Raw genomic sequence first — 14,278 nt, forward strand, 5'->3', positions numbered from 1 at the left:
TATACGTATCTTATTTTCTTCAATTCGAGGAATAAATTAAAGATTTAATTAAATAATGATGCAGCATTAATTATTGTGCACGAGAGCACTAGCAGTGGCTGATTCTAGCCGTCACAAATTAAGTACATTACATATCTGTTGGCTTGGAGTGGATTGGATAACTATAAAAATTAATTTGATCATTTAATTGAAATCAGAGGTGAATGAGTTCTCATTTTTAGAGGATTGAAAAGGATTAGAGATAAAATGAACTTATCCCTTGTTGAAATTAGAAGGAATAAGTTTCATATTTTATGTTTAAGCTAAATACAAAAATCTTATTTTTGCTACCACAATCCTTGAATATAGTGAGTTATTATTTCATTTGGCACACAACGTGTACTTGGAGGGTAATATTGAGTCGATTGCATTTGGTGGAGGCTCCTAATTTAGGATTCAAATCTTAGGCAATTTTTTGGTGCTTAATTAGGATTAAATTGGACAACTCACTATATTCAAGGTATGTTAAACTATAAAATAAAGTCGACTTTCACATTTTGTTTGAGTTGATGGAATTAGATGGATGAGTTATAAAGTGTTGATATCTTACTATATGATATAAGTTTTCTTTGTGACTAATTTATCTTCCATATTAATTTCGATAAAATTTGGAAGTTGGTCTCCATTTCTTGTTTTAATATGCCTTAAATTTAGCGAGTTTATCTTATACAATCCAATCTGAGTCGGGGTTTACTTTAGAAGGGCTTAAAACACTTTTTGACAGCCAAAAGTGTTTATGACTGCATATGATATTAGACTAAGAATTGCTTATTTCTCATAGAACACTTTAGGAAAGCACTTATCAAATGTTTCTTGAAGAAACACTTTCTGTGAAGCGCTTGAATTTCTAATGAAAATTTCAATGAGTTTAAAATTTATTGATATCTTGTAAATCTCTTATTCAACCTATTTAATGCGCTTAAGTTTTTGAAAGGAGAGGAAAAAAAATAAAGGGTCATTTTGGTTCCGGTCCCTTATTAAGTTAATTGTTAGATTAAAACTTTGTTTGTTTAAATATTTTGATCGAGGTCCTTAGCATTATTTAAGATATTTATATCATGTATTTATGCATTTAATGTCCCTCAAATTATGAAATTTAACTAAATTCAAATAATATTTTTAAAATATAATAAATACTTAAAAATCAATAATAGAGTAATATTGTTCTTCACAAAATTATAGCAAAAAATAATAATAATAATAATAATATACCCACATAATTATTAACATATTTTAAAAAATAACTACTAATATATTAAATACATATAATTAGCATGGGTACATTTAGCAAAATTAAAAATGGGTACAAATAAATTTAAAGTATGGGTACAAATACAAATAAAAGTTAAAAATATATGGGCACAAAAAGAAATTCATATATGGGTACAAATTAAAGCTGAAAATAAAATTAGTACAAATTAAAAAAAAAAAAAAGGTTGCAAATTAAAAACGGGTACAAACTAAAAATAAAAATATATGATAAAAAATTTAGCCATAAATATAAATATATTAAATGTAACATTTCTAACACTAAATGAATGTATTTAGAAATTAAAAAAAATATTATTGAAATAATTAATAGCGTTTATTAAAACCTAATGACCTTAATCAAAAATTGAAAAGGAATTAGGTTTTAATCAATAAAGTAGTAAAAAGAGATATGTGAACCTAATTTCTCCAAAAATAAATTAATGGAGGTCATTTTGTTTGGTTAAACATCCGGCCTGACAAGTTTAACCATTGATGTTGAAAAATACATAAAAAAAACTAAACAACCCGATTTGGTAGGTTTTTCAATATAAATGCCTATCGATCCTTACCAATCGCACGAGTATATTGTCACCATGACATTCTATGCCAATAATATAATGTCACATGAATAAAAAATTACACAATATTATATTATATTATTGTATTATTAACATGGTGGCCGTACAAAGTCTTTCTCCTAGTACTGAGGGCAGAATCGTCTTGGAAGATGAGAGGATATTATAATTCCCATAGAAGATTTAAAAATAAGAGAAAGCGAAAGACAGACGGGTAAAGGGGTGAGGTCAGGTCCCGAATGTAAAATGTGGACAGCAAGCGCTGAATGGTGGAAGTTAAGGAGGCTGATCCCATTCCCATCCCCATCCCCTCAGCTCCATCTCCACTTAATTATAATCAATCAATCAATCATCTCGGAACCAACTTCCATCACATATCATATCATATCCTCCTCACTCCTTCTAAGCTCCTCCTCAGTCCTCGGTCCTCCCACATTGTCTCCCGCTTCTTATATATAACGGCCAAATGTACAGTTACACTAGCTAGCTTGTAGAAGTAATATACTATATACGTTCACTTGCTAACTATTAGTATATACAAGTCACAAACACCTGCACACCTGCTTTGATCGCCATGCTCCAGACCACCGTCTTTTTTCCGTCTTCCAGAGCCCTTCCACTCAACATCAACAACAGGATCATCTTCTCACGCGGACGGGGATTTGGATGGGGACGGGGGTCTGTGCGTCCTAACAGCAGCACTAGTGGAAGTAGTAACACCGCATCCGCATCCCCATGGAGCATAAAACCTGTCTTTGAAGATGGTATTCTCAGTGTCAATGGTAACGATGTGTTGACACACGTGCCTGACAATGTGGTCGTCACACCATTGACCGACTCATCCGCATTCGTCGGTGCCACTTCTCAAACTGCTTCTTCACGCCATGTTTTTAAGCTCGGACTCGTACGGTATTCATTTTAGTCTTCATTACCGTTGATTTCATACCCCAATCGCCATGTTTCAGTTGTATGTTGATCTGTTTTGTGGTGATGCAGGGATGTCAGATTACTAAGTCTTTTTAGATTTAAACTTTGGTGGATGATACCAAGAGTGGGCAATACAGGAAGTGACATCCCAGTTGAAACTCAGATGTTGCTCCTGCAAGCAAAGTCAGCCGAAGAAGCTACTCCTCCTAATTATATCTTATTCTTGCCAGTTCTAGATGGTGAATTTAGAAGCAGCTTGCAGGGGAATTCATCGAATGAACTTGAGTTTTGTGTCGAAAGTGGTAATCATTCATAAATTCATCTCTATTCAAATATTTTGCTTATAATCAACCGTCTTCCTTTTTCTTCCCTTATTTCTACACGAATTGGTTTTAATATTTGTTAAAGATATAACATGATGATACTGCCTACTGGATGATTCTAATCTGCTATCACACATTTCATTGAGCTTGGCTTTAGTGCTTGTGCACTTTTGCTTATGAAGCACAATGTACAATACGAATTTGTTTTCAAGCTTGGTACTGAGGGAGGAGGGGAAAGAAAAGAAAAGAGACAGAGAGAAGAGTTTGTTCCCTCTGACCTTCTCACCCGTATTGCTTCTTTTGATAGTCTAATGATATGAAGTTTATTATCTAATCTGATAGGTGACCCAGCTATCGTTACCTCCCAATCCCCAAAAGCAGTTTTTGTGAATTGTGGGAACCATCCTTTCGATCTGATGAAGGAATCTATGAAGTGGGTTAGCTCTCTGAGCACATTTTTGAGTTTCAAGCAAATACTTAGCTTAGTGATCAAGAAGCAAAATGACATAACCTTTATACTACAGTGAAATAATTTCTGAAGTGAGACTGAAGTATTTCAACTTGTTATCATATTCAGGATTTTGGAGAAGCATTTTGGAACTTTCTCTCTCAGAGAATCCAAACAGGCAAGTCAGCCAATGTTTTAGACCTAGAGGACCAAAGTTCTATAATATCTCTGGATTTCATCAACAACTATGATCATTGATCAATAACACATCCTGTTATTGTTTCCTGATGCAGATGCCTGGAATGCTAGATTGCTTTGGCTGGTGTACCTGGGATGCCTTTTATCAAGGGGTTAATCCTCAAGGAATCAGAGATGGCCTGAAAAGGTAAATCTAAGCGCTTCGCTTATTTAGTCTCCTTCAAAATGATCTGGAATTGATATGTCATCAGAAACCAATTGCACTGATAGCTAGAATAATCTTAGTTATGAGACCATAATGATTTGGTCAGGATCCTGTGTAAAGCTTGCATTTAAAGAAGTTCATTTAACTTTGATGAGAATCATGTCGAGCTAGAAGTTCATTTAACTTTGTTATTTTCCTGTGTAAAGCTTGCATATAAAGAAGTTTATTATGAAGATGCTTCATACAAGTTTAAGCAGCAGAATTGTTATGTTGCTGTGAATTCTTTATATGATTACCACCATATTTACTCAATTACATTGCCTCTTAATCTTTTCTCCAGTAAAACCCATTTGTTTAAGCACTAATCTCATTCAAACAAACACACACACACATATATATATTACACAGTTTATCAGAGGGAGGTACTCCAGCGAAGTTTTTGATAATTGACGATGGATGGCAAGATACATCAAATGAGTTCCAAATAGAAGGGGAGCCATTTGTTGACGGATCACAGTATGTTCACAATCTTTTCTTGCTAATTAATTAAAAGCGCAATCAGGCTTACTGATTTTCCCCTAACTGCAGGTTTGGTGCTAGATTAAATAGCATTCAAGAAAATAACAAGTTTCGTAGGACAACTAATAAAGAGGGTGAAAGTGAGACGCCAAGTAGTCTCAAGGATTTTGTATCTGAAATCAAGGGGACTTTTGGTCTTAAGTAAGATTTCCATCATTCACATTTTAACTACCTTCACAGTTTATGCAGATATTGTGAAATATAAACAGACCAGAAAACTGCAGCGGCCTGAAAATTTCGGCAACAATATTGGACAACTACTATAATTCCCTGTGAGCTGTAGTTATATGTGTCTGCTTTAATTTATATGGTACATTTTCAAATTAATTGGAGTTTAGTACAAGTTTCAAGAAAATTTATTGAACTTGGAACTTTGGTTTATTACTTAAAACTGTCTCTGATGGTATATAGACTTGTTCATTAATTGTCTGTCAAGTCTTATCACCAAGGAACCCATTTTACAGCCGCATAAATCTTCAAGGAAAGCTGTTTCCTATCATCTTTCCCCAAAACCATGAGTTTTCTTCTAGACCTCAAAGTTTCTCTTTTTTTCTTAAAAACCGATATATACCGGACCCAATTTTGGGGCTGTGACGGCAATGTATCTGATGTTTAGAAGTAGACATAACGTGGTTTGAGGTGTAGTTTGTCTGCAATTGTCGAACATACTTACCACTTGGAGAAATAGAGTGAAATCTGTGTTGTCCTCATGTTTCTTAGATCTTTTCTCTTGAATCTTTGCATTTATGTTCCATTAATGCTTTGCTTTTTTTCCCAAACTCCCAGGTACGTCTATGTGTGGCATGCCCTGTTGGGATACTGGGGAGGGCTTCTTCCAAATGCTCTTGGAACTAAAAAGTACAATCCTGAGCTAAGATACCCAGTGCAGTCACCTGGGAATTTGGCAAATATGAGGGACTTAGCTATGGATTGCATGGAGAAATATGGTGTTGGTACAATAGATCCTGCAAAGGTGTATCATTTTTATGATGATCTACACGGTTATCTTGTTTCACAAAACGTGGATGGGGTTAAGGTTGATGTTCAGAACATACTGGAGACGATATCAGCTGATTTAGGAGGGCGAGTCTCTCTGACCAGACAGTTCCAACAGGCACTGGAGAAGTCCATAGCCACCCACTTCCAAGACAACAGCATCATCTGCTGCATGGGCCAAAGCACGGACTCCATTTACCAGTATGTACTTATGCTTTACAATGCCCCCATCAAATTTTAATTGGAAAAACTTAGTAACTCCAGTATTTGACTCATACGGTGGATGCATGTATGGGCATGTCTACTTTTATGTGGGTTAAGTACAGGTTACAGACATACCTGTTTATCATTCTTGTTGAAAACCATAGCGAACTGTGACCAACAGTCTCTTTGCTTTAAGGTTTCTCCATGGTAAGGTAACCGCCCAATTTTGTGTTGCAGTTCAAAAAGAAGTGCTATTACTCGAGCATCTGACGATTACTACCCGAAAAACCCAACAACACAGACACTGCACATAGCTGCTGTGGCTTTCAACAGCATATTCCTTGGTGAAGTTGTTCTCCCAGATTGGGACATGTTCTATGTATGCCATTGCTGTGGCTTCCTTACGTACTGTTAAGTTTAGCCTATTGCTGTATTTCCAAATGCAGAATTTAATACATTAAATTACAACTTTCAGAGCCGTCATGAAGCAGCTGAGTTCCATGCTGCTGCTAGAGCTGTGGGAGGATGCGGAGTCTATGTTAGGTAAGTAACAGTGAAATAACAATTACATAAGCTAATGAAGGCATAAAATTGACAGTCCATTGCTTGAATCTTTATCATTTTCTTTTACTGTTCTCAGTCTTAACCGTGTCCAAATGAAGTGATTATCTTAGAATGTCGTCCTTTAACTTTTTTTTTTTTTTTTTTTGTATGGCGTTATGAAAGTCTCACTAATTTACTGCATAGGAGTTTATTTGGTGTAATTCCAATTCTTTTATTTGGAGTGTCTTTTGTATGGCATTATGAATGTCATCCACAATTATCAGCTTCTCTACTTTGTACATGTAAGATTTCACTGGAAAATGTAAAATTTAATGCATTTCAGAATTATCTGCCTCTGTGCTTTGTATGTTAGAATTAGAATGCATGCACTTCACATGCAGATGCATGTATTTAAAAGTACCAGTTCCGCCGGGGTTTAGATTGACGGATCATGATGCTTAATCATTTCTCAAAAATGGTGTAGCTGTGACTAACTTCACAACACGCCACTATTGACAACAGTGACAAACCTGGCCATCATGATTTCGAGATACTTAAAAGGCTTGTACTTCCTGATGGATCAATTCTGCGAGCTAGATTCCCCGGGAGGCCATCACGGGATTGTTTATTTGTTGACCCCGTTACAGATGGGAAGAGGTATGTGATGTCCCTCCCAATTACCTTGTTAGGTTGTTCAATATAATATATGATATTACTTTTCTAACAAGTAACAAATCTTCTCTTCTCTGATTGGTGATGTTATATGTAGCCTTCTAAAGATATGGAATTTGAACAAATACAATGGAGTTTTAGGCATTTTCAATTGCCAAGGAGCAGGGAACTGGCCTTGTCTAGAACAAGTTGTTCCGGTAGAAGTTAGTGCTGAAGTGTCTGGGAAGGTGACCCCTGCAGATATTGAGTATTTCGACGAGGTTTCTGGCAAGCTGTGGACAGGAGATTGTGCGGTCTATTCCTTCGCAAAAGGTAGGATTATACGTCTTGCCTTTTGCCACACCAAAACACCAGTTAATTCATCTCGCCGGCGCCCAATGTTAAATTCAACGTATTTTGACATAATTTTCATACAATTTCAGGGCGTCTGTCTCGGTTACCAAAGGACAAGTCATTTGACGTTGCATTAAGAGTTCTCCAATGCGATGTCTTTACTGTATCTCCTATTAAGGTTGGCTTCTGAATGGGTCTCTTGAGAATTGGGATTAAAATTATGTAATGTACGTATAGTAAAACAGTACACTGATTAGTGTTAAAACAATTATAAATTTGTGCGTGATTTCTACTTCCCCAGGTTTACAAGCAAAACGTTGAATTTGCAGCGATTGGATTATTGAACATGTACAATTCCGGGGGAGCTGTTGAAGCAGTTGAGTGCTTTAGTCATAACTCTAGCAGTGAAATACACATTAAGGGAAGAGGAGGAGGTAGCTTTGGAGCTTACTCTAGTTTAAAGCCCAAAGCTTGCTCAGTGAACTCCAAAGACGAAGAGGAATTTGAATTTAGAGATGAAGTCGACAATCTTTTAAAAGTAACAGTTCCTGCCACAACTAGTTGGAAAATTGTTCTACGTTATTGATTCAGATTTAAGTATTTTAGTTTAGACGGATTCAAATTTAATAATCTTAGACAGTCTTAGCTTGAATAATATATTTGAATTCGTATTTATGTGAAAAAAATAAAATAAAAAGCCATACCTGAATTCGTGTGTATAGTCATTTCAAATTTATAATGTCGCGTGGGTGTTTTTTGTGTGTGGTCGGAAACCATGCGACCGAGTCGTCCGTACTCCATACCAATTAAAAATCCCATACTTTGCTGCTCTATACAGAATGGCTGGAAGAAATACTGTATGAACAAATACTAATAGTATAGGCGTGATTTCATAACTATCAGATTTTGATTTTCCCCGGCAGACGAGAAACGCTTCCATATGCAAAAGCACTTGCACGAAAGGACTTTTGTGTGAGCGGTAATGTCTACATACATCTGCTCTTATGAAGAATGAAGGGACAGAAACTATGGGAGAAGATTACGACCGCATACATTGATATTTGGACGTTATTCGAAGTTTTCCCAAGGCTCAAATTTCATCTCTATAGTCTCTAGGTATTTAGGTACTAGGTAGCGACTCCAGGACTCGGTTATTTTGAAAGACAATCATGGATTGGGAAAATTCAAATCGAAGGTATTAGCCACCATCGGTTTTCAGCATGCAACATATAGAAACGCCAAGATCAACACCAATAAATAACGACGAGTAACTGTCTATTCACAATCTGCAGTTTCAATCAACAAGCTAACTTTAAATCACTAATTTACAATCAAATTAGAACATGACGAGGAATTATACATGTATTTCAATTTTAAGACGTTTATACAAAGAAAGGATCCATAATCTTCATATTTAACCACACAAAATAAAAATAAAAACCAAGAATGTAAACGACGCCTGATTAACTGCTTTCAACATGGCAAATAAGATCAAACTTCAACTACAACAGCCTCCAGCTTGAGATGAAGCGCCATCTCTACCTCCTGATGGTCCCGGAATTCCACCATATCCAACTTTTATGCCATAAGACTGCAAACAAGACCAGGAATCGGGAATAAGCTCATACACAGCTCTCTTTCATTCAATATCACAAACTGTTCAATTTGTCTCTGAGCATTCACAAGAAGGGTTTTTGTTCATTTGGTATTTACTATCTATCGGGATATCATTTTTTCAGAGTCAATACAATGAGCATGAGCTGAGACTCAGCCTCGTCTTTATATATTTCAAATGTGAGCTTACCCATCACATTCTCAGGCAACTAGAAATCTAAGCAACCGTAATTTGCAATCAGAGGAAAATTATGACGCAACCAACCAATAGAAAAGGCATTCATATAATGGCTCCATGAAACCATACAGTCAATCATTCCACTTGGCATTCACAAAGCACTCTGCCATATCAAAAATACACTTTTATCATCCCTCCCAAACAGAAAGCACTAATGAGAACATAAGTAAACCACAAAAACCTTCTACATATTTAAAAAAGAAAGGGTAAATTACATTTTGCACCCCCAAATTTGGGTGCAACTACAAACCCATACCACAAACCTCTTCTACATTTTTTTTTAAAAAGGCTAACAGATGTATGAAATTACAATTACAACTAAAATACAAGTTTGTGTATGACATTGCAATGTTCTAAAGATGATGTATGGGGTTGCAATTGCACCCAAATTTGAGGTTGCAAATTGTAATTTACCCTTAATAAATATCAAGTAAAAGATAAAGAGGACATGTAAGGAATATTTCATAAAGAGACAAAGCTAACCTCATTTGATACATCAAACACTCCATCTTGAATCTTTTTGTATATGGTTGCAGCAGTTTTTATAAATGCCTGAATGGAAAACGTAACTGTTACCAATAAAGGCAAGAAAAAAATAAACATGATGAAGATATCAAAGGTTTCTTTAAAAAAACAATGTCCATCCAAAAGCCAATCTTTTGTCACCTCCTCAACATTCTGAGCAGTCTTAGCAGAGGCCTCCATGAAGATCAAGCCATGCTCCTTTGCAAATTGCTCCCCTTCCTCTGTGCTCACAGCCCGTCTGTGAGCTAGATCACACTTATTACCAATGAGCATAATTGTCATGTTTGCATTTGCATGTTGCCTCGCGTCCTCCAACCAGCTAGCCAAGTGATTAAAAGTTTCCCTCCTAAGAGTAAAAGAAGGAATTATTGTCATTGCCAGTGCCTTAACATGCATAGTAAGTGCTTAATGCTCATTATCTACACTAGCATAAGAATCCAGTAGATTACTGGGATCTCGCCTGAGCTTTTACTTTTCTAATGCAATAGGAAAAACAGCAAGAGCGTTTTTAAGCCTAACCAAACTGGATTAAACAAGCACGAGATATGATTTTCCTTGTGAATTGTGATGGAAATACCTTCTCCAAAAACAATTTAATTTGAAAAAAACACTCTGAGAAACTCATAGTGAATCAAAGCAGACGGGGTTATATCTTCCTCGAAAAACCAAAAAGCAAAATTGAATATGACAAAGTGGTGTCCATAGTCCACAGTCCATCGTCCAAAGTAAGAGATGCCGCATGGCGAAAGTGCAACAAAGAATACAAAATTATTATGTTGAGAATGAGATTAGAATTGAAAGAATACCTGGTGATGTCATAGACAAGCAAGGCACCAGCAGCCCCTCTATAGTAGGACCGGGTAATGGATCTGAAAGACTCTTGGCCAGCCTAAAACATATATACAAATATATTGCATATTTATTCACATGCAAGGAAAATCGTAAATCGAAAAGCTTGCAATTGAATTGAACTGAATTATTACGTTAATTCCATAAAAAAATGAATTAAAATGAAAGAATGAATGAATTCGTAAGAAAAAGAAAGAAACCGTGTCCCAGATTTGGAGCTTGATAGGTTTGTTGTCGATGGTGATCATCCTGGCTCCAAACTCAACGCCAATAGTTAAATCGTGTACTGGCTGAAACCTCTTGTCGGTGAACTGAAGAAGAAGGCATGATTTTCCAACTCCTGCAACACAACAACAAATCACTTATGAAAATACCAAATCGAAATTCATCAAAACCGACAGAAGAACAATTAAATTAAACTGGATTGATGCACAAATCAAATCAAATCAAAGAAATAAGAATTATTTTTTATGGAGGAGTACCGGTATCGCCGATGATGATGTACTTGAACAAATAAGCGTAAGACATTCTCTGCCTGTCTTATCAACAAACACACACAAACAACAAGTTTGATCGCAAATTGAATTCTAATTCCAAAACTAATGTCTGTCTGTGTTGTTTATTTTATAGAAACTTGTAAATTGTAAATTGTAAATTAATTTGTACACGGAAAGGAATTCACAAGGGAAAGGGAGTGGCCCGAGTGGGGGTGGGGGAAGAAAAGAAAACCACCGAAACAAAACAGGGGAGAGAGAGCGAGCGAGAGAGAGGTCAAACCAAATCAAAAGCAATAACAGTTTACAGCGAAGCAAAGCGTCTTCTCTTCTCTTCTATACTACCGCTCTCCTTCCTTGCTGTCAGTTCCTCCTCCACCAACATCACTACCCAACCCCAATTATTCTTTCCCATTTGGGCCTTCCCCCATTTTCTGGCCCATTTCTTCTTCAGCCCATCTCGTCACATAGGTCACCCCCAATATTCCTCATTCGTACCATCTCCAATGTACCGAAACTTTTTAACGCCAATCTTTTGTTCGAGTCCAAATATGACTTTGTAAGTCTCTCATGTATATCTACTTAGTACTACAGTCTAGTAATGTTCGCATATAGTTAGTTGTGAAGGGCAACAACCTACGAGGAGCCCTGTTAACGATCCAAATTATATCCTAAGTTTAAAAAATCATGATTGCTAGAAATTGTAAGAAACTTACGTTGCTTTGGGTTTATGACGTGGCAAAACTAGTGGATACAAAAAAGAAGAGAAAAAAGCAAAGGAGAAAAAGATGGGATTTGCTGGCGGGTTTGCCTGTGGTATTTGGAAACTTGGACACTGAAAAAATAGAGAGGCAATAAAGAAAGGAAAGAAACGCAAAAAGAGGAACTAACACAACCCATCTGTTTCGTTTCATTCATTCTTGCAAAGGAGAGAGAAAGAGAGATATGGGTGGGTAAAAGCGTTATGGAATAGTGTGTGTGGTTAGAGACGGTTTAGCTTAAAATTGCGTAGCGTGTGAGCAAAACTCGTTTGTAATCATCATTCTTCTTCAGCAAAAATCATATGCATTGAACAACAACTCCAGATATACAACCTCAGCCTCAGCCTAGCCCAATACAAGTACAGGTACGTAATGGATGAAAATTTTCATTAAATAGTGCTAGCAGTTGCATGACACTCATAGTCGTAAGATAGATTTGATATACAAAGTTTCAGCATTACCATCAAATCAGACCTTCTCGCTCTTTTTTATAATACCGCTTCAATTTAATCTCTGAATCTCAAGGTCACAATTTTAAGGTTCATCTTTGTCCGCCATTCAACTCATGCATCGTTTTATTTATTCTCAAAATTTCATTATGCAAACGTATGTTGCCATTGCCACTTTTAAATTAAGCATCTAGCTAATAATTTGATGTATAGCCTAGCTAGCTCACCATATGATTTTAATTAGCATGTGTCCTTGCTCATGAATCAACTTTAAGCTTTAAGTTGTGTGTAAAAAATTCCCATTTGTATCATTAGTACTAACATTGTTAGCCGTGATCTTTTGGTGAGTACTTTCATACGTATTGTGTAATAATTATACCCGAAAATCAGATCAGAAGAGGAGCATTGCACTTGTTTGCTCTGCCATGAGTTTGTTTCACTGTATTAATAATCCTCTATATTTCTGATATTGATATATATACATATATATATATATACATACATATATATATATACATACATACATATAGGTAATTTTTCGTTAGCAGGGAGGTTTTGTAAAAAAGAAAACATGGAGCGTGACAGCAAAAAGAGAGTAAGAGAAGGAGATGAAGACCACAACGATTCTTCTTCTTCTTCTTGTTATTCTTTTTCAGAGAAGCATGCGAAGACAAATTTAGTAGATCCTAACTGTGGTATTTTGGACTTCAAAAACGACCTTGAATACAACAGCAGCGGCAGCACTAGTGGTAATAGTAGCAGTTATAAGACATCAGATTCGGATTCCAACTTGGCACTAGGAGTATTTGATTTTCCGTGGCTGAAAGATGGTGTAATATCCAAACCAGAGGACTTGAATTTTGAAGACGCATTTTCATCACCACTGGCAGTACTGGATGTCGACACATCCACCTTGACCACCAGTAGTACTACTCCTGGACATGGTAATTTTTCATCACCACTGGCAGCACTGGATGATCAATCTTCTTTCTCCGGGCAGTGCTTCTATCATGATCAGACTGACCATCCTGATGCACTACTCCTGGACTTTCCAAAGGACAAGCTTGAGATAGATTTGTGGCGACCTCGAGATCTCAATCAAGATGATGGGTCGAAGACTGAGGCCGGGGAAGATTGCATTTGGAGTTCCCTGCTCAAGCAGCCTCTTCAACAACCCAACTAATTAAGTTTCAATTGATCAATTGTCACTGCAGAAACTAGTTGAGTATCTAAGAGGCCAACGACTAACAAGCCAGGGAGGGTGATGTCATGTCATGTGTTGCGCCAGAGGCCCTGATGGGGCTTGCTTATTATTCAGTGCTGCTGGCAATGGCAGCGGCAATGTAACCGTCTCTTCTGATGTTCATTCTCTTCCAGTCTTCATCTCCTTTCTTCTTTCCTTTTCCTGGTTGTAATTATTTGTCCAATTCATAGTACGTATCCAGACCAATTGGGAATAATAAACATGGAAACTTTCAAGTTTTTAAACTACATTTTATTAAAATTTGGAAACCATCATCATATTCTGATTTATTTTCAACATTCCTTTGTGTTGGCTTGGGTTATATATATTATGTAATAAATGTATGTTCAATAAAAGACAATGTTTTTGTTTTCTTCACTCTTCCAAGGAAACAAAATGTAAGAAAATGCACCTATTTCTCCACATATCCGTCGCTCTGCGAGCTCAGATTCGAAACCAGAACCCACCTCCACCAAACCTGCAACCCCCACACCTTGGATCTGGGAAATTAAAACCCAGAGACTTCCAAATTCGAGCTTGAGAAATCAAACCCAGAATCTTCGAAGCCATAGACGTCACATACACCAACCCGGACCGCCGTCATCGTCTAAGCAAACTGAATCTCAGAAATCAGAGATTCTAACCACAATCGTCCAGTAGTTTATGAAAAGGTAAACGGCCTTCATTCTTCTGCATTTTTCTTATCCAGTAGCTGTCTTGAAGGTCAAAATTGCGAAAACCTCAAGCATGCTTGCTCTTTGTGCAGGTTCTATGGATCCATAGCGAATCCGAGAAAGATGATGGACAGAAAC

General features: G+C 36.6%; 2 protein-coding genes across 2 annotated transcripts; one reads left to right on the top strand and one right to left on the bottom strand.

Moving 5' to 3' along the window:
* Nucleotides 1–2,097: 2,097 nt before the first annotated feature.
* LOC137729645 (probable galactinol--sucrose galactosyltransferase 2) lies at nucleotides 2,098–7,991 on the top strand. The gene is made up of 14 exons (XM_068468638.1): nucleotides 2,098–2,774; nucleotides 2,862–3,094; nucleotides 3,458–3,548; nucleotides 3,693–3,741; nucleotides 3,857–3,948; nucleotides 4,375–4,482; nucleotides 4,555–4,686; nucleotides 5,332–5,742; nucleotides 5,983–6,124; nucleotides 6,221–6,288; nucleotides 6,811–6,945; nucleotides 7,058–7,272; nucleotides 7,383–7,471; nucleotides 7,595–7,991. Exons 1-14 carry the CDS (start codon nucleotides 2,440–2,442, stop codon nucleotides 7,877–7,879), a joined length of 2,385 nt encoding a protein of 794 aa, XP_068324739.1. The 5' UTR covers nucleotides 2,098–2,439; the 3' UTR covers nucleotides 7,880–7,991.
* A 646-nt stretch (nucleotides 7,992–8,637) lies between these two features.
* LOC137728859 (ras-related protein RABB1c) lies at nucleotides 8,638–11,179 on the bottom strand. The gene is made up of 6 exons (XM_068467644.1): nucleotides 11,002–11,179; nucleotides 10,720–10,859; nucleotides 10,477–10,559; nucleotides 9,812–10,016; nucleotides 9,629–9,697; nucleotides 8,638–8,884 (listed from the first exon to the last, which is right to left on the bottom strand). Exons 1-6 carry the CDS (start codon nucleotides 11,045–11,047, stop codon nucleotides 8,792–8,794), a joined length of 636 nt encoding a protein of 211 aa, XP_068323745.1. The 5' UTR covers nucleotides 11,048–11,179; the 3' UTR covers nucleotides 8,638–8,791.
* Between the last annotated feature and the right edge of the window lie 3,099 nt (nucleotides 11,180–14,278).

Source organism: Pyrus communis, chromosome 3, assembly GCF_963583255.1.
Source record: "Pyrus communis chromosome 3, drPyrComm1.1, whole genome shotgun sequence".
Lineage (NCBI taxonomy): Eukaryota > Viridiplantae > Streptophyta > Magnoliopsida > Rosales > Rosaceae > Pyrus > Pyrus communis.

Excerpts from the sequence above, each read along its gene's own strand:
- LOC137729645 (XM_068468638.1), top strand. The coding sequence starts at position 2,440 with ATGCTCCAGACCACCGTCTTTTTTCCGTCTTCCAGAGCCCTTCCACTC. Across the intron at positions 6,125-6,220 it reads CAGATTGGGACATGTTCTAT|AGCCGTCATGAAGCAGCTGA; the intron begins GTATGCCATTGC and ends TACAACTTTCAG. Across the intron at positions 7,273-7,382 it reads GGTCTATTCCTTCGCAAAAG|GGCGTCTGTCTCGGTTACCA; the intron begins GTAGGATTATAC and ends ATACAATTTCAG.
- LOC137728859 (XM_068467644.1), bottom strand. The coding sequence starts at position 11,047 with ATGTCTTACGCTTATTTGTTCAAGTACATCATCATCGGCGATACCG. Across the intron at positions 10,860-11,001 it reads CATCATCATCGGCGATACCG|GAGTTGGAAAATCATGCCTT; the intron begins GTACTCCTCCAT and ends GTTGTGTTGCAG. Across the intron at positions 9,698-9,811 it reads CTGCTCAGAATGTTGAGGAG|GCATTTATAAAAACTGCTGC; the intron begins GTGACAAAAGAT and ends TTTTCCATTCAG.